The sequence below is a fragment of the Aristolochia californica genome, unplaced genomic scaffold, assembly GCF_029961685.1.
Source record: "Aristolochia californica isolate CCGP_79_NKW_82.1479 unplaced genomic scaffold, dmAriCali1.0.hap1 SCAF_12, whole genome shotgun sequence".
Classification (NCBI taxonomy): Eukaryota; Viridiplantae; Streptophyta; class Magnoliopsida; order Piperales; family Aristolochiaceae; genus Aristolochia; species Aristolochia californica.
In genome coordinates, this window is record NW_027181793.1 from 18,836,066 (window position 1) to 18,863,112 (window position 27,047).

The following is a 27,047-nucleotide window of genomic DNA, read 5'->3' on the forward strand; positions in this document are numbered from 1 at the left end:
CGCTTTTTAATTTTGCAGTAATGGTATCAAGTGATGAATCTGTCTGGTTCTTAACTGAAACAGGTAACATCCTGGTAGAACTTAACTTTAATGCCTGAACATTATTGAATAAAATATGTTATCAACAGTCAAAACCATGAAATAAAATTCATACCAGCAGTTTCTTCTAAGGATTTCTTCCCGAGTGTACTCAGTAGCAGACAAAAACTAACATTTTTTATTTTTTTTAAAATAAAGAAAAGTTGGATGCAAATAAGAAAGCTCCAGATTCCATTAACTATAATAGAGTATTATTGAATAGAATATGTTATCAACACTCAAAATCATGAAATAAAATTCATACCGACAGTTTCTTCCAAGGATTTCTTCCTGAGTGTACTCTGTAAGTTCAAGAAATTGTCAGATGCAAATATCTGCAAAAACAAAAAAAACAAAAAAAAACAGATCGTTATCTTTACTTAGGCATAACTGTATTCTAATACAAAACATTTCACTTACAGAAACAGAGTATTCCTCGTTCGGATATCTCCAAAAGCCTTTTCAAGAATGAAGGAGCACTAAAATGAAGGCGAGATTTAAGGTTAGGTAGGTGACGAAAAAAATATAAGATTAAATAAAAATCGTACGTCATTCCGTCAGATTGTCGCTTTCGTCTCGTCAGCGAGGAAGAACTTCAGATGAAAAAATCGAAGAGGAAGAAGATAAAAGAGGAAGAAATCGTAGACGAAGAAATCGAAGTCTTTGACAGAGAAGTATGGGAATCACAAATGGAATGGAAGAGAGTCGCGTTGAGATAGTCCCAAAATTTTTCCAAATCCCTCGATTCCCGAATTGCCGCACGTTTAATTAACGAGCCGACTTGCGAGACGGTGAGCTGAACCTGGCTCTGGTCGAGCTCGGCGTCGTTCCTCGTCTTGGCAGAAAACCAGAACCAGCAAAAGTAATACCTAAGTTAAGGGGAGAAAAGATTTTTCTACCAAGAAGAGCTAGAAAATCGTATAAAAAATTTTTGAATGAGTATTTGACAGTTGATGCTGTAATACTTTTGGCATGAGGCAATTTTCATAGCAATTTTGTGTTTGACATTTTATTTGATTAAAATTTTATCTATAAGTATAGTAATATATTAGATTGATTATTAATTTTTATTTATTTCCCTAAAAGAGACAATAAGAGGTCCATTTAACTTTCCTACGAAAATTTTAAAATATTTCTTTTAATTTTCTAATAAGTCACTAATAGTAATAGGATTTTATTTAAAGGTTTTGTTGGAAATATGTTTCATAGGAAAAATATTTATAGTTTTTCCTAGAATATAAATTTTCAACTAGGGGCACTAAGGAGGCCATAGTAAATTTATGGCCAGATTCAAAAATTACAAAATAAGCTAGACAACATTTGGAGTAAAAAGGATTAATATTAGTGCGTTCTAATCCATTATTGAAATTCAATCTTGAACCTCCCCTATCATTTTTTTAAATGTATGCATAGTTTTATATATAATTTATTTGACATATATTTTATATAGAGTATTAAATATAGGTTAAGCTCGAACTCAGCTATAGCTTGAGCTCGAACTCGGTTAAAATTATTAGGTTCAAGTTCGATTACAATTTTAGGTTTAAGGCTAGGGTCGATTGAGCTCAAATTCAGAATATTTAAATCAAGCTCAACTTGAACAAGGTTTGGACTCAATTGGATTCGATGCCACCCTTATGCCCAATTTTAAGTAGAGGTCATTCCCAATTTTATGTAAAATGTATGTATAATTTTATATACAATTTATTTGAAATGTATTTTTTGAAAAGTTTTAAATGTATGTTGGAGCACAAACTCGAGACTTGTATTTTGTTAAAAAATTTAAATGTCAACTCGAACTCGGTTAAAATTATTATGCTCGAGTTTGATAACAATTTTAGGCTCAAGCTTGAAATATTAAATCAAGCTCGGCTCTAACATAGGTAGGTTCGGGCTCGGTTCAGCTCAATGCCACCCCTAGGGTTAGCTAATACTTCTACATAATGGCAAAAATGCCCCTCCTTAGCTGGACATGCACCCCTTATTGTGTTTGAGTGACATTTAAAAAAAAACACTCCTTAACCCTCTTACACCCTATTAAAACCATAATAACGACTATTAACATGAAATTCATAAATAAAGAAGGGAACTACTCAAAATAAATAACAAATTAGCTACTAAGGAGGGAACTACTCAAAATAACTAACTGATGGAGCTTGGTTTTCCAAATAAAAAACTATGATGATGACTTGTGATAATTAAACAACAATTTTTATTCCAACAATCGTGTCTTCCATGAGAAAACAAAGATTATTATTGAGGTAGATTATCATTTTATTCGAGAGAGTGATGGATGGTGTTGAAACCGTTGGGCTCAAAGGCTCGAACCTCTTAGGAAAGCAACCCCACTGATCTTATGCAAGGACTGGCCCGTCGATACAAACACAAATTCCAACACTCCCTCGCAAGGGAAAACCCGTGGACAAATTCACCGAAAAAACCCGGGACAAACTCCTGGAAAAACCTAGGACAAATTCACCAGAAATACCTGGGACAAAATTCGGTGGGAGCGGGACTCGAACTCGGGACCAACTTGCTCTGATACCATGTTGAAACCATTGAGCTAAAAGGCTCGAACCTGTTAGGAAAGTAACCCCACGGATCTTATACAAGGACTGGCCCGGTCGATACAAACACAAATTCCAACACTCCCCCGCACGGGAAAATCGTGGACAAATTCACCGGAAAAACCTGGGACAAATTCCTGGAAAAACCCAGGACAAATTCACCAGAAATACCTGGGACAAAATTCGGTGGGAGCGGGACTCGAACTCGGGACCAACCTGTTCTAATACCATGTTGCTAACCATTGCGCCAAAAGACCGGTCTCGATACCTCATGTGTCCAATCAAAAGGGAACTTTATTGAATACGAAGCAATTTGCAGTTCTTTGTAACAAGTCGAGCATGTTCAATATGTGTGCTTCAACTCGAGGGGTCTGGGGAAGTATGTATTTTCTCAAAAAAGAAAGTATTTTCGGGTGTAAAGGGGATAAGGATAGTTATATTATTATAATTATTTTCTTCAAATAGATGGGCCTATTGCTTGTGCATAAACTTTTTCAAATAGCATTTTTGGGAGTGGGGGCTATTAGTAGACATGCTTTGGTGTGTATGTGTTTAAGGCAAGTAATTGGGTTGATTTATATGCACTCCGTTCTGCCCCATAAGTACTCCCAGGTGAAGCCCCTCGAGCTCATCTCTGCTGTCCAAACAAATAGAGATGGACGAGGAAGAGCACGAGGTCTACGGCGGCGAAATCCCCGACGAGGGAGAGTTGGAAGGGGATATGGAAGCCCAAAACGTTGATGTCGAGATGGGAAGAGCTGATGAAGATGCGGTCAAGGTTTTGTTTTTTCCTTAGTTTATTTATCTGAAAATTCCCGGTTTTCTAAAACCCTAAACTCATGTTTTGTGTTTCATATGCAGCTGCAGGAGCTCGACGAGATGAAGAAGCGGTTGAGGGAGATGGAGGAGGAGGCTGCCGCACTTCGTGAAATGCAGGCCAAAGTCGAAAGGGAAATGGGATCGGTGCAAGGTAGGATAATTTCTTTCTCTTCTGAAGCTTCCAAATTTTATTCATAGACTTGAGATGGCCGTTGTTCCTTTCTGGTGCTTCCATGTGTTTTAGGCTTACGTTCCTACTTCTTTTGATTTCAATTGGATTAGTAGCAGAAGAGATTATGAGACACGTGTTTTGATTTTTCTGATTCTTTCTCTTGTTTCGTCCTTAACTCTTCTTATTTTTCGTTATGCATAATAATTATCATTTTTTGGGGTATATATTCCTCGGAAGAGTATACTTGTTGTTTTGAATCTGACTTGCTGAATAACTGTAAATCTTCCTTTCACCTCTATTTGTTTTCCGAATTAATTAAGATAAAATTCGACATATTACTCGTAAACAGCCACATGATTACTTTGGAAAAATTAACAGAAATAAAAAGGAAATAAAGAGAATACTCTTTGCTCCTAAAAGGCGGCTTGCTATACTTGCATGAACCTCGGCTGTGTATATTATCTCTTTTTGGGATGGTGTTTACATTTCTTGGAATAGTAAGGAGAAGGTAACTAAGTTACGTTTGACTCTGTGAACAGATCCAGCCAGTGCTGCAGCAACGCAAGCCAATAAGGAGGAGGCAGACTTACGCTCTGTGTTTGTGGGCAATGTAGGTTTGGAATACCTCGTGCTTATCCAGATGAATTCTTTCTTTCTTTTACATGATCTATCATCTTCTCTATCATCTTCTATATCAAATAAAAACAGAATAGCGATCCATTTTTTCTTTCTTCAGTAATCATTGCATATTGTGTAGTTTTATTTTGACAAGAAAATTTTATTGAAATGAGAGTAAAAAATATAGGTCAAATTGAAAAGAACATAAAACGAGAGACATCAGGAGCTAATTAGAAATATCAGTGTTACGGTACAATTAGGTACAGAGAAGCTGCAGCTATGTTTGCAAACAGTGGAGTGTGTATCCATGAAACGCTTTTGGCATCAACACTCTCCTGAGGTTCTTCATTACACTTTAGATGTGGTCCCCATCCCTGCGCAAACTACTTTTGCATTTCCTTTACAATGAAAGACTCCTCAAAGGAGAATATATGAAGTTTCATCCTGTGGAGACCAGCAAATGCTACTCAGAAGGTTAGCCATCCCAATAGACCTTCAAGACTCCTCCAAAAAAATTCTGAAGTAAACCCCATGGCCTGCATCGGGAGCTCCTTGAGAATGCCTTTCAAAGTTGTGCATGAGATTCATTCACAGCGCTATAGAATGTAAGGTTAGGGTTCAAGTCTCAGGGTTTATGAGGTATCTTAGGTTCATATGTCCAAAATTCAGAAACAAAATTCAGCTCAAAGGTTTCTTGAGAAAGGTCCTCCAAGCCATTACGAAACACGGGGTCAACAACAACTTTTACTAGTTATGGCTCTAATACTCCTCGGGATCTCTTTTTAGATTTGATCTGATGAGAACGTTGTGGCTGACCTTTTCAATGATCTCCTATTTTGCTCCTCTTCTTTTATTCATTTCCTTCCAAATGCCTACTTTGGAAGAAATGCCTTTGTCAGATGAGCAATCATGTAGTTTCATATTGGTTTATAGTTTATGTAGGTTAAGAGGATCTCCTGGTTTTTTGCATTGAATATTGTTGGCTTATGTTCTTCAGAACTTCAAAAGAAATTTGTTGAGCATCTGAAAGCAGAAATGGTTTTGGTTCTTTTCTAGAGGGAAATAATAAGTGCTCTATTACGAGGCTGAGTAAGCACCGGCATTTGAAAGATGGTACCAATTCAGAGGATATCTCAAAGTCTAAATTTCTATTGCTCTCAACTATTTTTACCTTGTTTGGAGTCATGCCACAACAACTGACAACTGTCCATGTTTGAGTCATAGGTTTGTAATCTTTTTGGTCTATTCCTGTTTTGGTGGGTATGATTCTGCTGTAATTGTCAAAAGAGCCGATTTCCTATCAACAATAAGTGGACTTTTTGTTATTTTAGCTGGGTTTGAAGCTGAAATCTTATCCTTGCAACAGCCTGGTCACTCTTATAAAGCCTAACTCCATTAAACAAAATTGAGTAAGGTTTATTCAGTAACGTTCTGCATGACTCAGTCTTCAAGCACTTTATTGGCTCCAAACATTTCCTTGCTGTTCTGTAAAGTGATTGATATCTGGGGTGACAAGGACATAGGTCATGTAATACCCTGGACATGTCAGTGATAATATTGGGGATTATTCTAGTCTGATTGTGGGAAGATACATCTTATCTGGTTTATTTGGAGTTCACTGAAGTGGAACTCCTTTGTCACAAGTAAACATTCATTTGGTCCTGGTTATTTCTCACTCAGAAACTTATGAATTGTTGATCAAATTACTTTATCAATTTTATTTTTATTTTTGCATAATTAATATTTGCTAGAGTTTCTGCTTGCTTCATTACTTTCTTGTTGATTATGTGTTACTTGTTTGGAATTAGGTTCTCTTAGTCACTTGTTTAAATAGGTTGGAGTTTTGGAGGTTACTGTTTGTTTGACTTGAATGATGGACATAGATTTACATGATTGACAGCATTGTTTCCTATGGTTGTGCATGCTTATGCATGTGTTATGTGAGGGTCATTCTTTGACTCTTTTTCTGATAATCGTCGCAGGCTTTCTTTGCTCTTCAAGTTATCTGATAATTTAGTGCTGGGAAATGTGGCCTTGTGTCTTTCTATGATACTGGGATTTGGAAAAAGGAAAAAAAAGCTACTTTTAATAATTAGGGAGAAAAAAACAGAAACCGGGCAGCAAAAAAGTACTCGAAAGTCTGCCTTTCAAAAAAAAAAAAAAAGAGGGAGAAAAAAACAAAAAAAATATTTGCCAATGAGAAAAATCAATGATTGAAGGTCAGGAAAAGAAAAAAGAACTAGTTTAGATCCCAGTTGGGAAAAGAATAGACACAGTAAATGGACAAGGGCACAGAGTGGTCAATGTTGTTCAAGTTGGAGGCTGGAAATGGTGATTACCCAGAGCTCAAATGGTTCACTATGGTGGCTGCATAAACTTCTTGGTGTGCATGAGAAACCCGAAATGAGCACATGGTGAGGGATCCTTGATCTCTATCTTGTGGCATTGATCTCTTTAGTGTGAGGGATTCTTGATCTCTATCTTCTGCTATTAATCTCTTTATTGCTATATATTTTTGTGTAAATTATACTGTTCGAAAGTAAAATTTAAGGTTAAAAGAAGCCTAAGAAAAATAGTTACATCTTAGAAAGTTTAACAGGCTACTGAGGCGGTTGAGTGTATTGCTTTAATGGGGTTTAATGATAAGGTGATTGTGCCTGAAAAAGATAAAATTTCAAGGAGTTTTAAGAAAGCTCCCTAAGGGCAATATTGATGGTTTCATGATGCAACTTAAAACTTCATGCATATGTATCTTCTATTCAACGAGAAGCTAATCTAAATTATATGGTTCTAGCAACATGCAGACAGCACTGCTGCTTGCTCTGATCTTAAATTCTGTACTCACTAATCAGCCAATTTTTAGAGGGGCGCAAGATGAAATTGGGTGATGTGCTTTTTGTTTGCCGTGTATTTTATCTCTCATTTCCTAATATCCTTTTTCTTCATACTGAGACAATGGTTCCTTTTCTTTTTTGGGCTACTATATCTTAGCATTCTGTAACTTGACAAGAAAGTTGTATACTGATTTTTTATGCCTCCTATGACTGAGCTATTTTCTAAATGGGGTTGGGGGTAATCTAACTGTTTTATCTTCTAGAGCCTAGCATACTTAGTTTCACGTTGTGGAAAGACAATTATTCTGCTTTGCTTGTCTATTTAATTCAAATAGTTGAAACCAGCTACTCATTTTCATCCACTTATCTAGTACGATGGAAGCTATAGTATAGATTTATTTTTTATTTTTTTTCTCAGGCTTTTGATGTTTGCTCTATGTGCGAAATGTTGTGAATGATCTGCAGGTGGACTATGCCTGCACACCCGAGGAAGTACAGCAACATTTCCAGTCTTGTGGAACGGTTAACAGAGTGACGATCTTGACTGACAAGTTTGGACAACCAAAGGGTTTTGCTTATGTAGAGTTTCTGGAAATTGAAACAATCCAGGAGGCACTTCTTCTAAATGAATCAGAACTACATGGGCGTCAGCTGAAAGTGTGTAAAGCATTTCATGTTCCTTTTAGAACTTGTCTTATTCTGTTTCCATATATTGTTATAAATTTGGAGTGTTTGCATTGCAGGTGTTGGCTAAACGGACTAATGTTCCTGGGATGAAACAATACCGTGGACGTCGTTTCAATCCTTACCTTGGTTATCGTTTTAGGAGGCCTTATGCTCCACCACCGTATTTCTACTCCCCTTATGGTTACGGGTGAGTTTGGATGCCTTTCCTCGACTGCTGTTCTTCTACAATGTCTCTACTATTTTATTTTAATTGGCAAATGTCTTCATTTTGTTGCAGGAAAGCTCCTAGGTTTCGGAGGCCAATGCGTTACAGGCCATACGGCTGAAAGCCTAGATCCTCTACTGCTTTTCTGAAGCGAGGAAGACATGATTTGCAGGCATTTTCCGGATGACCTCTTACCTTTTTTTCACAATAGTATTCAGAACAACTAATCTAGATTTAACTGCTGGTTGTACTTTTTATTTACTGGATTTTTTATGCTAGTCTAGTCTGCAATTTAGGTTTTATAATGGAAGAAACTAGACTCACTAAAGCCTGTTGGATGTATTTTTTTCTGGATATTTTATGCTCATCTAGTCTGCAATTTAGGTGTCCAAAAAGTTTCTATTTCATATTAGTTAAAGATTTTATCCTTTTGGTATCCATGATGTATGCCACACGTAGTTAACTCTCTGTTTCCATCGAGCAACTAAGAGTGAGAATCGGCTGCACTCTGAACCGAGGAACTCAATTAGTTTTCTACGTAGCCACTGCCAATTGTTCTCTGTGGCTAAATCTACCACTCAATAATCATATATGTGCTCATTTCATAACATCTTTTCTGTGCCACTCATAACCAAAAGTTTCATTGGGCAACTTCAATGTCTTGTTTTATATTCCAAGGAATTCATACAGCTTTCTAACTTTACCAAATCACCCATTTAAGAATCTTATTTTTGCTCATTTCATATCGGCTCTTGTAGAGTTTTCAAATAGATCAAAAGTCACCAACCACTAATTCGATAATATTGTCATTGTTATGAGAAATTAGACGTCTTAATTCAGTACTAATGAAAACAATAATAATAATAAAAATAATAATTAAATACGAAAACACAATATTTACACACAAGTTCGCTTCAAAGTGAAAATATGTTTTGTTTTTTGCTGTTATAATAATTCTCTATGATAATGAAATAGTTTATAAGACAAATCGTACACACTCAAGTATTTTTTTTTTTAACTTCTCTCTCTCAACTCATGATCTTTGATGATAATCCTAATAACGGTGTCCCCAAATATAAAGAGAAAACTAGGGCAACCAAAAATACAAGTGTAAAATACTCAAACTACCTTTAATAAAATAGAAGTCGATCCGTATGTATATTGACTTTGTATCCATTATTCACATATGGGGCATATCTGCACCTTCACAGATATCTTGCAACATAAAGCTTTTATCAAGTACATATCCCTCCGCTTCCATGTGGAGACCCAAATCCCAAAGAAGATCATAGATATCCTCAAATCCTGGTTCCAAAGCATTCCAAGCAGAGAACCTATAAATCTTCTTTTTGACCTCAATCCAACTGTGTCCAGGACTTTTTTTAAGACCTTTTGTCTTGGCTAGAACCCTCACTCTCGCTGAGTCATCCCATCTTCCACATGCAGCATAAAGATTTGAAATCAGCATATAGCTACCTGGAAGATCCAAGTTAAGGTTAAAAATTTCTGAAGCAGTCTCTTCAGCAATAGGCATACTTCTATGGATCCTACAAGCATTCAACAGGGCTCCCCAAATATAAGCATTGGGTTTCATAGGCATTTTTTTGACAAGCTCACTTGCCTCCTGAATTAATCCAGCTCGACCAAGCATATCAACCAGACAAGCATAATGCTCCATCTGAGGTACAACTTTAAATTCACTAATCATCTGATTGAAGAAGAAACGACCTTTGTTAACAAGCCCAGCATGGCTACACGCAGACAGAAGAGCAACAAAGGTGATTCTATCAGGTTTTAAACCGCCTGCAACCATCTCCATGAAAGTCTTGACAGCTTTCTCAGCAAATCCATGCATCCCATATGCTGCAACCATTGAGTTCCAGGAAATCAAATCTCTATCAACCATCCTATCAAAGACTATTTCTGCATTGTGTAGGTTTCCACACTTAGTGTACATGTGAATCAATCCATTCTCCACCAAAATATGTTTATCCATTAGAGCTCGAACCACATAGCCATGAATCTCCTTACCAAGGCTTAACTCCGCAAAATCTGCAGACATGGACAAAACGCTAGCAATTGTAACTGCATTGGGCTCCACCCCATCATGAAGCATATGATGAAATAGCTCCAAACATTTTTTAATATGCCCACTTGAAGCAAAGCCACCGATAACTGCACTCCAACTTATGACATTTGGTCTGATGTAGAAGTCTCCTCCCATCTTCTTCTTTAACTGAGAAAAAACATCAAAAGCTTCATCGCACAAACCAGCCCCTGCATAGGATGAAATTAGTGCATTCCAGCTCACTAAATTCTTTACTTTCAGTTCTGAAAACACCCTGTTCATGTCAACCCATTGTGCAGTTTTGCCATACATGCATATGAGTGAATTCTTCACAAATGAGTAATCATTGTACCCTTTCCTAGTAATATATCCATGAATGGTCTTTCCCTTTTCCAACTGACCCAATTCTGAACAAACAGATATGACCACAGCTATCGATTCAGCTGTGACACTGACTCCTCTCACACACATCTCACTAAACATTTCAATAACTTTATCATGCTCTGCACATCGAGCATGGGCCGACAAGATTGATGTCCAAGTTACAGAATTTGGCACCCAACCTTCTGTTTCCATTTGGTGGAACACTTCCAAAGCAGACTCGCAATTATAATTCATAGCAAAGCCCGAAACTAAAGTATTCCAAGAAATAACACTCCTTTGAAGCATTTTTTCGAACACCAGTTGTGCTTTCTTCATGTGTCCGAGTTTAGAATACATTCCAATTAACTCGTTCCCAACATGAAGATGCAAACCAAAGCCCATCACACAGACATGGTTATGAATAACTTCACATACTTTAGGTTTTCCGGTAGAAGCACAGGCTCTTATAACAAGTGGAAAAGTGAAACCATCTGGGGCGAGGCCAAGTTTCCGCATTTGGAGATAGAGAGTAAATGCATCTTCAAAACGGCCATGAGAGACGTTAGCTCTTAAAATTGCATTCCATGACAAGACGTTACTAATTTGATGGGCGGAGAGAGTACGAAAGACAGTCACAGCGTCGGACAGTCGGTCAAATTTGCTGTAAAAAGAGATGAGTTTCGCGGCAAGGAAAGGCGAATTCTGGGTCCCGGTGAGGATGGTCTGTGCATGAATTTGTCCACACTGGAAAACAGAGGTGCATTGGCGGAGGAGGAGATCGAAGGCATCGACGGAGGTGCTGGAATCGCTGCAGCTGCTTGGATGGCTTTTGGGGAGACGACAAGACTGAGTTGCAGCAGTAGAGAACTGGCACAAAAGGCGACATGTTGAGATACTGAAGAGATAGTGACGGAAACCATGAAGCATGCGCGGAATAGGGGACCTCAGACGACAGTTTAAACTCTAAGTTAGAGAACGCGTTCGAACAAGCAAGGAGGGAAATCGAGAAAATGAAGATCGAAACGAGCGGGAAAGACTACGAGAATAAATAGGTTGAGTTTATTAGTTTTAAAAAATAAGTTTCCTAATAATTTTGGGATAAGCCCTAAAACCCAATTTCACATGGTATCAAAATAAATACTCGTATGTGAACATTTCATCCAAATTATCTACGAACTACACGTGAGAACCTCCCGAGGGAAACCTAATTTGGAGTAGAAACACTTTATTTTAGCAAAAGAACATTGGATTAGGTTTTAATTTATACCTAAAATTTAGTTTATTTATTTTTGAGTCATATAGCCAAATTAAAAGTTGGTTTTTGTGAAAATAATTTGGTTCAAATTTGATTAAAAAATTGGCAGTAAAAATTATTTTTGAACCATTTTTACAAAATTAGAAATGTTAAATTATTTAGATATAAAGAGGATTTAAATATTAATTTACTTGGATTAGTTTATTTACTAAGCCTAAATTTTTTTTGATAAATTATTTAATGTCATGTTTTGTTAATTGCTTAATTTTATTGAGTACAAATGGTAGATACAATTTGTTTTATCATAAAAAAAAATTAATTTTATGAATGAGATGATGTGACCCATATTATATGAATTATTATTATTTATTTATTTATTTATACAATGTGTATAATTTATAAGTTGGATATATACAAAACAAAATGGTCATATATGCTAATTTGCATCTAGCCAATAATGATGAAAAATTGCATTTAATAGTTGGAGTGTTTTACATGATTTCAACGCAAAGAAGAAAGTCATAAACTATTAAAAGTGTAATGGTTTCATTATTTTTCTCATGATTTGAAATTCATGATATGCTTTGAAGTCATATTATAAGTTTGTTTTGTGTTTAGGAGAATGGTTAATTCTATTGGTGGCTAATTTTTCCTATGTGAAAAAGAAAGTTGTTCTATGTCCCTTTATAATGACTTTCTCTCATATCATTAGATTTCAAGAAATCTTCTTCTTGTGTTCAACCCAAAGACAGTGAAGATTCATAAAACTTTGGTTAAAAAGAAGCTCAAGGATTAGGATTTTGGAGCCATTGAATGACCCTATAAAAACAAACTTGGAAAGTTACAATTTGAGGGAAAAATTTAATCTTTCTACTAAACTGAAGGCATTGGTCTCACTCAATAAGATTAGAGTCACCTAGGTGACAAAACCCATATGATTATATTATTTTCTAACTATTTTATTATTGGAGACTCAAACAATATATTAATTAGGCAAAAAACATATAAAAAGGATTTGATTATGCAAAACAAGTCCCTCTCCTTACAATGTATGCCCTCAATAGGAAAAAAAAAAAGTAAGAAATACCTAAACAACATATTGTCCAAATAGCAAAAAAAAACAGACCCCTCATTGTCCAGCTGGTAAACTTGAAGAAGAATAACCTAACAGAAGCAAAACCAGGCAAAAGCACCTATAAAAGAAAACACACTGCATTCTCAATAACTTAATAGTCATAATGCTTTCATGAGATTTATTAAACAGTAAGTACCCTTCCAAACACCATCAGTACACTTAAAAACCAAATAAAAACATGAATAACAGATCAATGGAACTGAAAATATATAAAAATAAAGGTTGTACAAGTTTTAAATGACATAAACAGCATATAAACAAACTTACCTGATTAACAGCACTACCTCCTCATGCGTCTTCTCAATCTTATCTCTGGAAGTTTTAGAGGAACAGGAAGGGTAACTTGGTGTAACTTCTTCACAATTGAAATCTTGCAACCCAACTTTTCATAATGTGGTCTCAACTCGATGGGCGCCATGTGCAGATCCCTCGCAATATCAGATGTTTCACTCTCAAAACCATCAGCAAACAGAGTGAGCACTAACACATAGCTTATTATAAGATCAACCTTCTCAGATGGCAGATTGAATGATTCAGGGTCCACAAACATCTTTACAAATTTCTTAAAAAATACAACAGGTATACCATTGAACTTATAAGAGCTATGCTTGCCTTCTGGCCATTGCTTTTGTAATTTGCTGGACAGATTCTTAAACCTTATAAGGTGACTTATATATGAAAAAATGCAAGCAAGCTTCCTCTTCTCATCTTCATCCTGCAAAGTTAGTTGATGTGCATTAATAACACCATGAAAACAATATATGTAGCGGAAAATTAATGCCTAATTCACATAAATTCTACCTGGATTTGGCTAAGTCTCTGTATTCTTTTAGTAACAAAAGTGGGATAACCATTATTTTCCGAGAATGTGCTTGACAAAGTTGCATCTGGTGTTGACTGCAAAAGCTCTAAGATGTCCAAGAGGTAATTCCATTCTCCATCAAGAATAATCCTGTCTAACGGATATGCTTTTTCTTGGGCAGTAGCATTTACATCATGCGGTGGAATGTAGTGCATACCATACCCAACAACTTTTTCAAAGGTCTCTTTGCTGAACTGGAGCTCCCCCACTTTACTTTCTAATTGACTCTTAGTTTCTGGATCATCTTTATGACGCCGATCTTCAACTTTATGTGCCTGTGGCAGTAAGTAAACTCCTTGAGCAAGTATTTTCATTGCATAATATCAGAAATAAATAAGCACTAGTATGTATACGTTTCAAAAATAATAATGATACAAATAATAAAGACCGATGCATATCCCAAGCAGTTTCAGCTTGAATAGGGCTTCTTTTTTCTTCACAAAGTGACATTTTATTAGCTGACCATTATAAAAAAAAAAAAAAAAAGAATCTCCAGCTCAAAAATAACTAGTGGAAACAAAAAATAAATAAAAGTGGAGGAAAACATAAAATCTTTGTGGATAGTTGAACATTTATTGAAAAAAACCACTACTGTGGATTGGGCCTTTGGCAAAGCTGCAATGAACACATGAAATGGCTTTTTTTCTTTAACTTTTATCTTCTCCCTCTTAACTTTCACAGTTGTGATTGTTCCTCAGTGTTACAAATCTGTTTTACAAAGATAGCAATTTGTAGTAATAGAACTAGAATTTATAGTGCTTGTCAGATACAGTATGACATTTTTAATTAACAAAGAATGTCAGATACAGTATGACATTTATAATTTAGCATCACATTTGTTCAACATACGCTTTGTAACATCAGAATGTGATTTACAAGTCCATGGTGCAATATAGTCTTAGTCCCATGCAATCTCTAGCTAAACATTAACAGAATTCATCCTCTCTTAATGATTGGATTAGACTAGCAAAATGATACTTCAGAGTAAACACTCATTCCAATTCCAAGTCAGGTCGAAGCATTATGGTTTTGAACTAATTGTTTTCATAACTCAAAATTAAACTAAACAACTATGACTTCATCGGATTAAATTAACCACTGCCCCTTTTTATCTCCTCTATGAGGGACTGACGACCCCCATATCTGTGATGTAAAGAGGGATGGCACCCCTCCCCCATGCAGAAAGAGGAGGGGCTCTTCCCTCCCTGATCTGCACTTTATTTGCCAGAAAGCAGTCAGGGAGGGGAAGCCACTTACCCTTTTTTCTGCAAGGGGAGGGTTGCCATCCCTTCTTCACTCGCCAGACATGGACCACTGGCCCCTCCCTGGGCGAAAAAAGGGAAAGGGCAACCCCCCTACTCCCCTCCACTCTGTGTTCTAAAAAAGAGCAGAGGACAGGAGGGTGTTATCCCTCCTCACTTTTCCACTCAAGGAGGGTTTGCCGCTTCTCTTGGTGAACTAAGAGGAGTATGGAGCCACCTTTCCCCCCGACTTGGCAATATTCCACCATTAAACCAGGCAAACCAATGGATTTGTTAGCTAAGGATAATGAACCATGCCCCACGGATTGCAAGTTTATACCTGCACAGAACTGTTAGAAATAAAATGACAATGACATATTCTTTCTTTTGCAGGGGTTGGTGCATCTATAATTGCTCTAGAACAGGAACTCAATTCTAGATCAACATAATTCCAGAGTTAGGACATCTAGAATTCATTTGGAATTTTTTTCCAAAAGCCCCAAGTTTTCTAGTAACGGCAAAATTGAAATTCAGTTCTCCAAAAGCTAAAATGAAATTCCAAAGAGGAAAGGAAAATAGGAAAAATGAAACTGTCTCACTTTTAATAACAAAAAATATTGCAATTTTAATAATAAATATAAATATTTAAAATTATTTACACAACTAAATAAACATACAGTAGTTTAAAATATTATTTTAAAATATTTAAATTATTTAAATGACTAAGTTAAATTGTTTAAATAAACAGGTTTAAATTAAAGGTGAAAACACATTTTACTTTATTTAAATTAACACACTCAATTAACTTAGTAAAATGTATAATCTAATTATCAATTTTTTAATTTTAAATTTATATAATTTACATATATTTAAAATAAATGTCAATATATATTACTAAACTCGTATTATTTATATAATAATATTAATATAATCAATAATAATTTTAAACAAATTCATATAATTCATATTATTTCATAAATGACTTAATTCATTATAGTAATAACTTTTAAACTATTCAATAATAATAATTTTTAATAAGTTTAAACAATAATAAGTTTTTATAATTATAAAAGATTCAAAACTATGCTAAATATTTTTTTAGTGTATTATTATAAATATCAACGTAATAACTATAAAAATTATTAGTTTAATAATAGTTAAATAGCTTAACATATTTATTTATTTTGTTCAACCAATATTTATGTCAATTATTTGAGAGATAAAATTATGTATAATGACACTATATTTTTATTAGTTAAAATACATCTAAAAGAATTCAAGTTCTCACTAGCTCTGGAATTATATATTCTAGAAATATTTATTTTAAGATCTCAAATACCTGCAACAGACTTCTAATAAAAAATTCCGAATAACAAATCTAAGGTCATTAACACCCCTAATGGGAAAAATTAGAGAATAGCACTTAAAAATAGTGTAACAAGAAGACAACTATGCATTGCCGTGGGAGGCCTGCATCAGATAGTAGCGTCTTGTCCTTCCTACGAAGTTCTAACCAAACTAATGACCAAAATTCTACAACCCAAAAGTCTAATCTTTCTGTCTCTAGACTCTAGAGAGATTACAAATAATGTTGAAAATCAGCAGGAAAAAGGAAAAAGTGACAAATGAAAGCTACTAAAAAAATCAAACCAACCACCACCACCTATTTCTACCAAATCAACAACGAGTAAGAGAGTAGAAAAACATCAAGAGTTGAGGCATACCCAGTTCCTTTGTTTCTTTGTTCCATAGAGTTTGGAGAGGTTTCTGAAATCCGTATAACTGCTTTGTGGAGCATCAACCTCTTCATCCTCTGATGATTCTGAAGAATTTCTAAGTTTTGGATCTAACCGAAAGATCTGCAAATAACCTCACAGACAAAACCAAATTACAAAAAATTATGTTGAAAGATTTTTGTTTTTAAAATAGGTTGAAAGATATTGTAAACAATTTAACAAAAAAAAAACTACAGACATAAAAATTATGATAAAGAAGTGTTATACGGACCTTATCTTTAAAACTTCCTGAAATAGTATTTTTATTCTGTTATTTTTATAAAATTGCTTTTTATTATTGGATATTCAAATAAGAAAAAATGACCTCCTAAATAGTTACTTACTTGATAACAACGTCATTCACTTTAGGAGTTTCCTACATCTGGTTTCCTTTTATTATAAGACTTCTACTTTTTAGTTAGTAGGTTCTACTTGTCTTTTACAAGCATTGGTTAGTGTAAAATGAGAAAGGAAAATAAAGAAACACAAAAATAAGGAGGGAAGTAAGGAAACTAGCATGAAATCAAACTTTGCTTCTGTTTTACGAAGCTACATAAGTTATACACCTACAGTGACAGATACCCTCTAATAAAAATGCATACAAGTTCGTTGTAAGTGCCTTGACTAAAATGCCATCTTACTACAAATAGATTCTTTTTCATCAATCTCACCTGAAGCTGAGGCATAAACACAGACAAACCCAGATTGTTACACAATGCTACAACACCTCACTGTGCAAGAGCTTTGATGAAAAAATCACCCAACCAACCATCACGTTTCACATAAGGTGAAGAGATTTTCCCACTCATGACTACCACTCTTATGAAAGTGCAGTCAGCCTCAATATATTTAGTTTGTGAGTGGAAAATCCGATTGCCAACAATATACATTGCTGCCTGATTATAACTTCCAATTATCATACACTTGTCCACTAAAGAGAAAAAAAGAAACTCAACTATGAAAGTGCAGTCAGCCTCAATATATTTAGTTTGTGAGTGGAAAATCCGATTGCTAACAATATACATTGCTGCCTGATTATAACTTCCAATTATCATACACTTGTCCACTAAAGAGAAAAAAAGAAACTCAACTATCAAAGATCTTACTAACATAACATCACAATACATGTTACTCACAGCTCGATACTTTTGATTTACAATGAAACTTGCTACAACTACTTGTTTCTTGCTCTTCCATGTGACAAAATTACTTCTGATAAAAATGTAAAACCTAATAATAGACCATACATCCATTTTTATGCTGCATAATCTGCATTTGAATATTCTTCTATCTAAATGCCCTTGAGTGACGCAACACAGTGGTTTAGATTCGAGGAATAACAAAATTGAATACTTCCTCTAAAGTGTAGGTAACCTAGATTTCAACAACAACAAATAAAACTACAATCTAAAATCATGTTTAATGGGTAAACTTGAAGGACAAAAAGTAAAGTTTTTTCTGGCTATGAAGAAAATGGTAAATAAAGAAAAAGAAACAAAGTTTTTCCTAAAGAGAAAAAACCAAAAGTTTATTCAACACCAGAAAGTATTTTTGTATTACATATGAAGGAGGAAAAAACCGAAGAATGAGGTTGGGAATTGAATTAGAGGTGAAAGAGATTACTCTTTCCCAATTATTCCGGACGAGGGAACTACACAAATGGAATGTTTCATAGAATTTGCTGGCCCAAAACAGAATACAAAGCATGATAACCTACTCAATGACATCACCTATGGTTCTTTGTTTGTTTTCAAATGTTCGCCTATTGACTCTTTCTGAAGATTCCAAGAGATTGTAGCAAGTGAAAGTTTCTAAAAATTCTGTCCAATTCTCCCCAAAAATACCGAAGACATTGCTCAGCCATTGCAAAAGTAAAAAGAAGGAAACATAGCTGAAGACCAAATTTTAATGTTAAAGCATTTCAAACTTGTCTAGAAAATTAGCAACACAAACAAATGGTCAATATTCTCAAGCTCATTTCCACACAAGTTGCAATTTTGATCTTCAAACATATTTTCCCTTTACCTTAGCTGGTCAATAGTTAGAATCTTACCTGTTACAGCACACCAAAGGAAATGAGAAATTTTTGGAGTTGGAAATTGCCAAGAGAGATCAGTAACATATTTTTTGCTAAAGATCAAATCCACAGATAAAATTGTATTAAGAAAACACAGTATAACATCCAAAAGGATCATGCTTCCAAAACATCAAAATAATCTCCACATCCACCAATATAAATTCTTGTTAAATTGGTTAATAGAACACAAGTTATAAAAGCTTCATCAACTGTAAGTTCTCTCCTAAAATTAAATCCCAATCACAATGACTTTGATTTATCTTATAGAAGTTTACTACTAGAACATTTCGGGAAGCTAATCTAAAAAGATCTGCAAAAGCAGAGGCAAAATTACTCTCCTACCACAAATCTAGACAAAAGAGAGTACATTCACCTTTTTTTTTTTTTTGAAAACAAGAAAATACAGAAATTACAAATAGGGGAGCTTCTCCCTGACAACCAGCGATTGTAGGGTAGCTCCATGTTTAGCAAGCGCATCAGCTACCGAATTTGCGGATCTCAGAATGTGAGACCAAATACAAGATAAAAATGAACAAATTTCAATAATCTCCCAAAAAATGTCCCAATGGTGCCACAGGGGAGGGGATGCACGCTCGCACCATCCAATGACCACCTTCGAGTCCCCTTCAATATGGAGGCCCTCCAAAAGAAAGACTTCCATCTGTGTTTTTGCAAGCTGGAATTTTTTATATCTATGCTTCAGCTTGAGAGAGAATTGAGAGACATGAAGTAATGGTATTTATGTAATTGTATTGTCTAAAGTAAATAAGAGTAGAATCATCACATTTCTTAAGTGACTAGTCCTTTGGTCATTTCGTCAAGGGTATTTCAGACATTAGAGTTGTATTTTATACTTAACAGGTGTTAAGGTTAGATTAAGACCTAATATACAATTCTTCGGAGTTATCAAACAGAGGTTTGGTTCCTCTATTTTTTACAAACTCTCTTCGGTTTAAGGCCTTCACTTTCAACAAAACCATAGAGCAAAAAGATGTTTCTCAACTTCAAAAGACACCATAATCAAAGAAGAAACTCCAAAGAAAGACATTCTCATAGTTGGTAAACTTCTAACAATAAAAAGACAATTTAACTAATTATGTATTAAAAAAAGGACATGGTTTAGAGGTGATTCAAATCTAATTATTGTGAACAGGTCAAGGCTATACGTGAGTCTTCTAGAAACATTTCCACTTTTAATCACAAGGATTAAAATACTTTCAACTCTTCACGTTGTAGCAATCATCGTGATACACACAGATGTAATACAACTTTTACATAAACCAGACACAGATATTTTTAACTTTTCATCAAAAGAATAGGTGAAGGTGACAATTGACAAGCAGATAAACAGAAATAGAACAGCATATATGACTATGAATAAAAATCACACACACACATACACATATTGCAACATTTTACGTATACACACAAGTTATTTTTTTGTAATGTACATTAAAAGATAAAGTGTATGCCATGATTAACAGGCATATAAACAGAAATACAACAGCATTCCCGTATATAAACCAAAACTGAATCCTTAGTTCTTGCAATATTACCCATTTACAGTGAATCCTCAGTTCTTGCATTATGACCCATGTACAGTCCTAAGTCAGATAACTTTGTCAAGAACATTAAACAACAGAGGAAAAGATATGAACATCAGATTATCCACATAACCAACATTCACTGAAATGTTTGACTTTTCCTCAAGAAAAACCCTTTGATAATGGTACTTGAGTACGCCTTTAGGAACCATGCAGAAATTTAAACATCAAACGAATCCAGATTAGGTTCGATAAATTAAATAAGTCAATCCAAATCAATAAACTAAAAAAATTAAATTAGACAAGGTACTCAGAATTAAAATTACTTCATAATGACAATATGAACAATCAATATATTTTGTCAAAAAAGAAACCATGTACCAGGTCCACAAAATCTCAAAAGAACAAAAAAAAGCAGGAACCCTAAGTTCAAACAGAAAACAGCACTATTGGGAATCATATCATCAATATCTTAATAGGGATCAAATTTTCATAGAGGAGTAAAGAGGACGACGTATCAAATTTCAGGTACTGCAATTAAAACAACAGAAGTTTTTACATACTTCAATATTTGAATGGTAGGCATAAAAAAGCAAGATTATATAGCAAGACCTTCAGTTGTTCCTCTCCAACCAAGAAATTTCATCAAAGTAATATCACTCCCACATTTCCGAACACAAAGTGGAGATGCCCTTAATAGAATCAATCTCATTGCTACATATACTAAGTGAAATGATCCCAAACCCCATCACATTAGAAGAACTATATTTCAGAGCAAAAAAAACCAGAAGTGCATAAGTGCTGAGACAACAAAAGGTTTTGAAACGGCTTTCAATGCTCAAATAAAGTTGGCCGTAAATACGAAGTAAAACTAGTACATCCTCAATGACAAAATACATTTTTTCGAATGGAAAAAAAAATTGAAATGGCAATGACAGTACATTTCAATAATAAAAATTGCAAGATTACCTTGTTAGCCGCAATAGGTATTATCTTGAGAGTCTGCGTCTCTTTATCTAAAACCCCTAAGGCGTACGTACAGACCTGAGCAGCAGCAGCTTCGCCACTATAATTAGTGCCAACAAAATCCACCATTGCTTCTTGAGGACTAACAACAAACTGCAACCGGTTGGAAAATTTTTTGCTTCTAAAAGCCCTAATTTTTAGGCTTTCTTCTTCACCCTCGTCGCCGTCAGTGTTTTTAACTTTTTGAGGATCAAAACCAGAAGGAAAATAACCAACAAAAGGAGCAATCTTGTCGTTAACCTCGCAAAAACTTTCCACATCCACATCTAGTCGTTTCCTCTTCTTTTTCTTCTGGCCCCCAGCCTCTTCGTTCTCTTTTAGGTCTTTGACCTGAGGGAAACTCATCAAAGGCTCCTCTAAGAATTTCTTCTTCTTCTTCCCGTTCCTTTCCTCTTCCTCCATGTTTATCTGTTTTACTTCGACAGAACTCTCCCTATCAGTGTCCAATTGCTGCTGCTGCTGCTTCTTCTTCTTCTTCTCTTTCTTGGCCACTGAGTCTTCCCCCATTTTTGAATTGCCACCCATTAGGTCTATTGAACAAAATTAGAGAAAAAAAGCACATCAAACTCCTTCTCGCCCCAACACATAAAACAACAATGCAAAATAACGTAGATTTTCTAAATAAGTCTTAAAGTGGAGAGAAACATCGCTTACCGATTTCAACGGAAACAGTTTCGCTAGGGGCGAAGTGCCGATCTTAGGTAAAACAAGTTGAAAAACCCACGACGAAGAGATGGTTTAATTGATTCGGCGGAACAGAGCTTTTTCTTTTTCCTTCTCTGTTAGAAAGGGATCGCGATATGAACTGAGCGTTTTACATGATTGTGGGGTTTTGGAGGACAGTGGAGCCCGACATTTTCCGGGATATGGCCGGAATTCAATTTTTAATATAATTTTAAATTCATATGATTTTCTACCTTACTTCAAAAGAGTTATTTGTTATAGTAACTCTATCGTCTTGTTTTTTTTAAACATTTCATACATTAAAATCATAATGGAAGGTCAAAATGGGGGCTTACAAGCTCAATTCATCAAATTCCCAAGAGCTTTTATTTTAAAATCTTTGATATGTCAGCTTAAATTTATGCTAAAATCAATCCTAATTGTTAGATCATATTCCATTGTCTAACAATTCTATCCAATCTTTGATTTTCAAATCACATGATGGTTGAGTTGATTTTCATATGTTAAGCAATTTAGAACTCTTGTTCTTAGATCATTATTTGTTATCATTTTTAGCACGTGTTAAAAGTGATGTTTCTATGTTGTAGAGTCAGTTGCAATCATCCATGAACTGGTCTTGAACATTGAATTTCAAATCCTTTGTTTGATCGTATTACTCCAAAGAAAACCAACGAGCACATGACTCTTTATTTTCAAATATTTAAGAGTGCTTGTTGATTTTCAATTGAAGTTGTGCCTTGTATTTTAAAATCATTGGTGAAGTTCAGCAAAATCATTTTAGGTCGTTATTCCAAACAAATATTTGTTTTAGGTTTGTTTAAAAATTGAGTTTATATTTTGAAATATTTATTTGAGTTTGCAAGTTGTACTTGGAATTTGAAATACATTGCGTTGAATTTCTAAAAAAGATAAATACTTAAATGACTTTATGTAATTCGATTATAATGATCTTCTATTTATAATACAGTAAACAAGCATAATCCAATTACAATTAAACTACATTTATCCTAACTATACCCAAAGTTGAACACTAAAAAATAAGTCTTAGAACAATCGAACAATTGAACATATATAAAAGACTAGCATAACTAAAACGTTTAACTGAGACCCTTATGTGATAACTCATTTTGTGATACTCCTGTACGATTCCACCATATTAATTCTAGCGTTGTGAGACTACTTATTGTGAGTGCCATATAAGACTCCACCATAATGTTCTTCAACAAATTGAATTTGTATACGCTAATTGTTTATTATTTTGGTGGTTATATAAGAATGGCGTAATTTTTGTTTGAGTTTTGATTGTAGAATTAGCCTATTTGAGAAGCATTGTATGTATTTTGAACTATAAGCAAATAACCCTCGTATCATGAACTCACTTAATTAGAACTTGCGGATTGAGGTATAGTATTTTGCTAAAAAACCCAAGTATGGGTCTAGGCCTGAGAAGCCTAGTTTGTTAAAAAAACATCTCCAACATCTAGACTTGATAAGCCTAATTTGGTGTTGAAAATTCTAGGTGTGGATCTAGGCTAGAGAAACCTGGTTACTTGTTTAAAATCCTAAGTATGGGGTAGGCAAGTGTGCCTATTGTATTGGAAGTTTTTATGTAAGTGAGCATTCTAAATTGGCTAGTGTGACCAATTGAGTGGCATAAATCCTTGTGAGGGTAGTTAATGTCATTTGTCTCTACCTGGCTATTTGAAATAGATGTCATTTGGCAATTTATTATAGTGAATTCAACTCCAACGTGTAAAACACTTTGGGAGTGAACATAACAACCAAAGTTTGGGTTGTGAATCACTACAAATCTTAGTATGTTGATTGTGTAATTATTCTTATTCACATTTTACCTTAGTTACAAATCAAATTACAACTAGATTTTTTTTTTTTAAAACAGGAAGATCACATAACCCGAGAAAAAAAAATTGACACTAGTATACGCAAACTTATTCACCTCTCCAAGTTTTTCATTTCCAAGACTTAAAAGTTATTTTAATAGTTTAAATAATAACAAATTTTGTCATTATAAAAATATTGAATAATTTGATCAAATTTGTAGCCTGAGTGGGTGCATCACCTAGTTTGCAAGGCTATTATTATAGCTCACTGTGGCCAAAAATAACTTTGTTGTTTGTTTTTGTTTACACATTTTTCAAGTGACCTCTTATTTATTGCAAGTTAATTAACCTTTTACTAGTTACAACTATTTCTCTCAACTTTGTAATTGATATTATATCATCTTTCTTGTTTCCAACACCTACTTCATCCATTTTGTAGCAATCATTTTTGTTACATACAGAAGATGCTTCTTTAGAGATATTATCGAATGCTTCATCTACTCTTTCAATTCCATGTACAAATCTTGAATCCCAACAAACAAAAACTTACATCAGTTACACTTTAAAGTCATTATTATCTATCTCAACCATGCATGAACGCTTAAATGATTGATCATTTTAAATTTAGTTTGATGGTCTTTGTCTCTAATGTGATGAAAATTTATGGCAAGAAACAACCTCCTCTCTTCTTGAAATATACCATAGATGATAAGTGTACATAAACAAATCTTGCTTCAACAACAAGCAAGGTATAAGCAACATTGATGTGTTTTCAATCGATTTCTTCTTCTTCCTCTTTTTCTTAGTATGAAATACTTAAATCAACATGGTATTAGAGTTGTGATTTCAGGATTCCAATTATTTATTCAAATTATGATTCATAAAAAACTGAGCGATACGGAGTTGCATTTTTTTTTTACAATGCCCGAATTGAAGGATGAACATATCACCTCTTTTGTTGTTGCTAAACTACTGCTGGTATCGGTACTATTGGTTGGTATCTGTTGCTAATTACTACTATTATCTGGTACTATTGCTTATTGTTATGCATGCTCATATATCATTTTTCCTCCTATATCATCTACTCACCACCTGCTCATCTGCTGCCTGAGTTCCATTTTTCATCCTATATCATCTACTCACCATCTGCTCATCTGTTATTAGTACACTTCTGCAACACTAATTGAGTTGGAAATCATGCACATAGCTGTTGCATAAATCATACTGCCATTTGCATACTTGGTTATGTTGGTAAAGTTTGGATTTTTCTCCTTTCTCTCTCTCTCTATGGGAACCTACGTTAAGTGATTCCCAATTATTAAGTTTGAAGAATAGCATAACATAGCACAGGGTCATCCAACGACTTCATCTACAGATTTTGAACCTATGCGGACATAAATTCGAGTTTGATGTCTTGAGTCCGCTATTACAAATCCAACATGATACTTACATGTTTTTGTTCCTACCAAAAGATGTTACCCTGAGATTGATTGTTGGTACCAAATCGATCGTGGTATCTTGGGTTTTGTCTCAATAGGGAAGTATAAGCCTTGATGGATTGCTCTCATTGTTGAAATTTTTTCTTGTCACTACAAAGGCATGAAAACTTGCCACCTTGAAGATTATACATTTCTTTGGGATGCTGCTATTTTTCTCATAAAATCACGATATTTGTTTTGCTTCAGTGTTGTTAACAACAGGATTTACGTTCGAATTGCCATTTTTTTTGGACATCCCTACATTGTGCAAAGATCAAAGCGTGATTAAAGTTTCGTTGTCAGTGACAACTTCAGCTTCAATTAAACACAAGATTTATCCTCTTTGACAACAAGAACGATCTACTTCATATCAACTTTGTATGATACATCATGGATGACCATGTTTAACGTCATCTACATGAAATACTTATCTTGTTTTGCTTTAATATGCCAGTGCAAAAGGGTTATCGGTGCACTAGGTGTGTGATATGTTAATGCTATTGAACAACTCATCCATCTTGATGTCTTATCTTTGCTTGCTTACATCAAACCATCAACTTTGAAGCACACACACAAGATTGTTGTGCAAATAGCACAACTCTATAATCACAAATACCACCCCATAATAGTTGATATTATTATCTTCATAGTACCCCTTGACCACAACACCGCTATTTTGAGTTATTCGGTGTGCTTTGAGTTGCTCAATATGGATTTGGATACCACTTATTATGCAGTTTGACTAACTATGATGTGCGATAGGGCCAAAACTAAGGTCATAAATATCACTATGTCTATTACGATATCCTTGGTACTCTAATGTCTTAACCTATGTTAGAAAGATAAATATAATTAGATATGATCATAATAATAACATACAATAAAACTATTTTTTTATTTTTTATACCATAGGATTAACATATGACATACCTTATTTTTTAATCATTTAGGAAATAGTGCCTTGTGTTATCTGTCCACGTTTGGCACTCAATCACGAGAAAAAAGTTCTCTGTGTTTGTTATATATCACATACATTACAATAATAAGTATTTACAATATATAAAATCCTACACATACTTACAAGTTCATAGATTGAGGTAAATTGCTTACATGAGATATTCTCCAATCTTTTTGAAAATTGACAATACAACCCAAATAATCTTGTTGTACTCATATGTGGCTATCATCAACTCTCTACTGCCACCTAACTCGCACGTTGTGTGTGAGAATACTGACATTTTATTCTTCATACACCTAGGATCCCTATCATAATTTTGATTATGCCGGATGAAATTGGTTTCCACCCCATCAAAGTATATTGAGTAAATGCTAATGCTTCATTATCAATAGATAGTTTAACAATGAAGCCTTAGGTCGAGTTCTCTTTCGTACTATATTTTTTAACTTTCATAAAAATCTATTTGGATTCAACTAGTTAGGACAAACATGATAAAATTATGACACACACAACTTTATGGTAAAGAAATTTCATTACTGTTAAATTGGGTACATCCATTGATATTGCACTAGATTAGACAATAGTGACTCTTGTCGTAAGTGAATTGTTAGATGCACTATAACATCAAAGAATACAAGTGGAAAAAATTATTTTAATTAAGATAATATCATATAAAAGACACTTTGTACCCTTTTCAAGTTGTTAACCTTTACCGTTTTGAAGCACGACTCCATAAAAAGTAAACCCAAATAGATGATAG

The 27,047-nt window shown here is 34.5% G+C and overlaps 3 protein-coding genes across 4 annotated transcripts; 1 reads left to right on the plus strand and 2 right to left on the minus strand.

Moving 5' to 3' along the window:
• The first annotated feature begins 3,258 nt into the window (after positions 1-3,258).
• LOC137946118 (polyadenylate-binding protein 2-like) lies at positions 3,259-8,418 on the plus strand. Of its 2 annotated transcripts, XM_068792307.1 has the most exons (6): positions 3,259-3,423; positions 3,507-3,615; positions 4,176-4,246; positions 7,554-7,745; positions 7,832-7,962; positions 8,053-8,418. In XM_068792307.1, the coding sequence occupies exons 1-6, from the start codon at positions 3,301-3,303 to the stop codon at positions 8,099-8,101; spliced, it is 675 nt and encodes a 224-aa protein (XP_068648408.1). In that variant the 5' UTR covers positions 3,259-3,300; the 3' UTR covers positions 8,102-8,418. The 2 variants fall into 2 exon arrangements, with proteins under 2 accessions (XP_068648408.1, XP_068648409.1); XM_068792308.1 differs by lacking the exons at positions 3,259-3,423; positions 3,507-3,615; positions 4,176-4,246 and adding an exon at positions 6,279-6,668.
• A 560-nt stretch (positions 8,419-8,978) lies between these two features.
• On the minus strand, positions 8,979-11,385 carry LOC137946549 (putative pentatricopeptide repeat-containing protein At1g17630). Its single transcript, XM_068792893.1, has one exon. The coding sequence runs from the start codon at positions 11,336-11,338 to the stop codon at positions 9,161-9,163; it is 2,178 nt and encodes a 725-aa protein (XP_068648994.1). The 5' UTR covers positions 11,339-11,385; the 3' UTR covers positions 8,979-9,160.
• Positions 11,386-12,669: 1,284 nt separating this feature from the next.
• LOC137946435 (DNA-directed RNA polymerase I subunit rpa49) lies at positions 12,670-22,110 on the minus strand. The gene is made up of 6 exons (XM_068792718.1): positions 21,981-22,110; positions 21,270-21,856; positions 16,629-16,763; positions 13,603-13,938; positions 13,069-13,516; positions 12,670-12,859 (listed from the first exon to the last, which is right to left on the minus strand). The coding sequence occupies exons 2-5, from the start codon at positions 21,849-21,851 to the stop codon at positions 13,082-13,084; spliced, it is 1,488 nt and encodes a 495-aa protein (XP_068648819.1). The 5' UTR covers positions 21,852-21,856; positions 21,981-22,110; the 3' UTR covers positions 12,670-12,859; positions 13,069-13,081.
• Positions 22,111-27,047: the final 4,937 nt, after the last annotated feature.

Excerpts from the sequence above, each read along its gene's own strand:
- LOC137946435 (XM_068792718.1), bottom strand. The coding sequence starts at position 21,851 with ATGGGTGGCAATTCAAAAATGGGGGAAGACTCAGTGGCCAAGAAAGAG. Across the intron at positions 16,764-21,269 it reads TACCTATTGCGGCTAACAAG|ATCTTTCGGTTAGATCCAAA; the intron begins GTAATCTTGCAA and ends GGTTATTTGCAG. Across the intron at positions 13,939-16,628 it reads CAAAGAAACAAAGGAACTGG|GCACATAAAGTTGAAGATCG; the intron begins GTATGCCTCAAC and ends TTACTGCCACAG.
- LOC137946118 (XM_068792307.1), top strand. The coding sequence starts at position 3,301 with ATGGACGAGGAAGAGCACGAGGTCTACGGCGGCGAAATCCCCGACGAG. Across the intron at positions 3,616-4,175 it reads GGAAATGGGATCGGTGCAAG|ATCCAGCCAGTGCTGCAGCA; the intron begins GTAGGATAATTT and ends CTCTGTGAACAG. Across the intron at positions 4,247-7,553 it reads GCTCTGTGTTTGTGGGCAAT|GTGGACTATGCCTGCACACC; the intron begins GTAGGTTTGGAA and ends AATGATCTGCAG.
- LOC137946549 (XM_068792893.1), bottom strand. The coding sequence starts at position 11,338 with ATGCTTCATGGTTTCCGTCACTATCTCTTCAGTATCTCAACATGTCGC.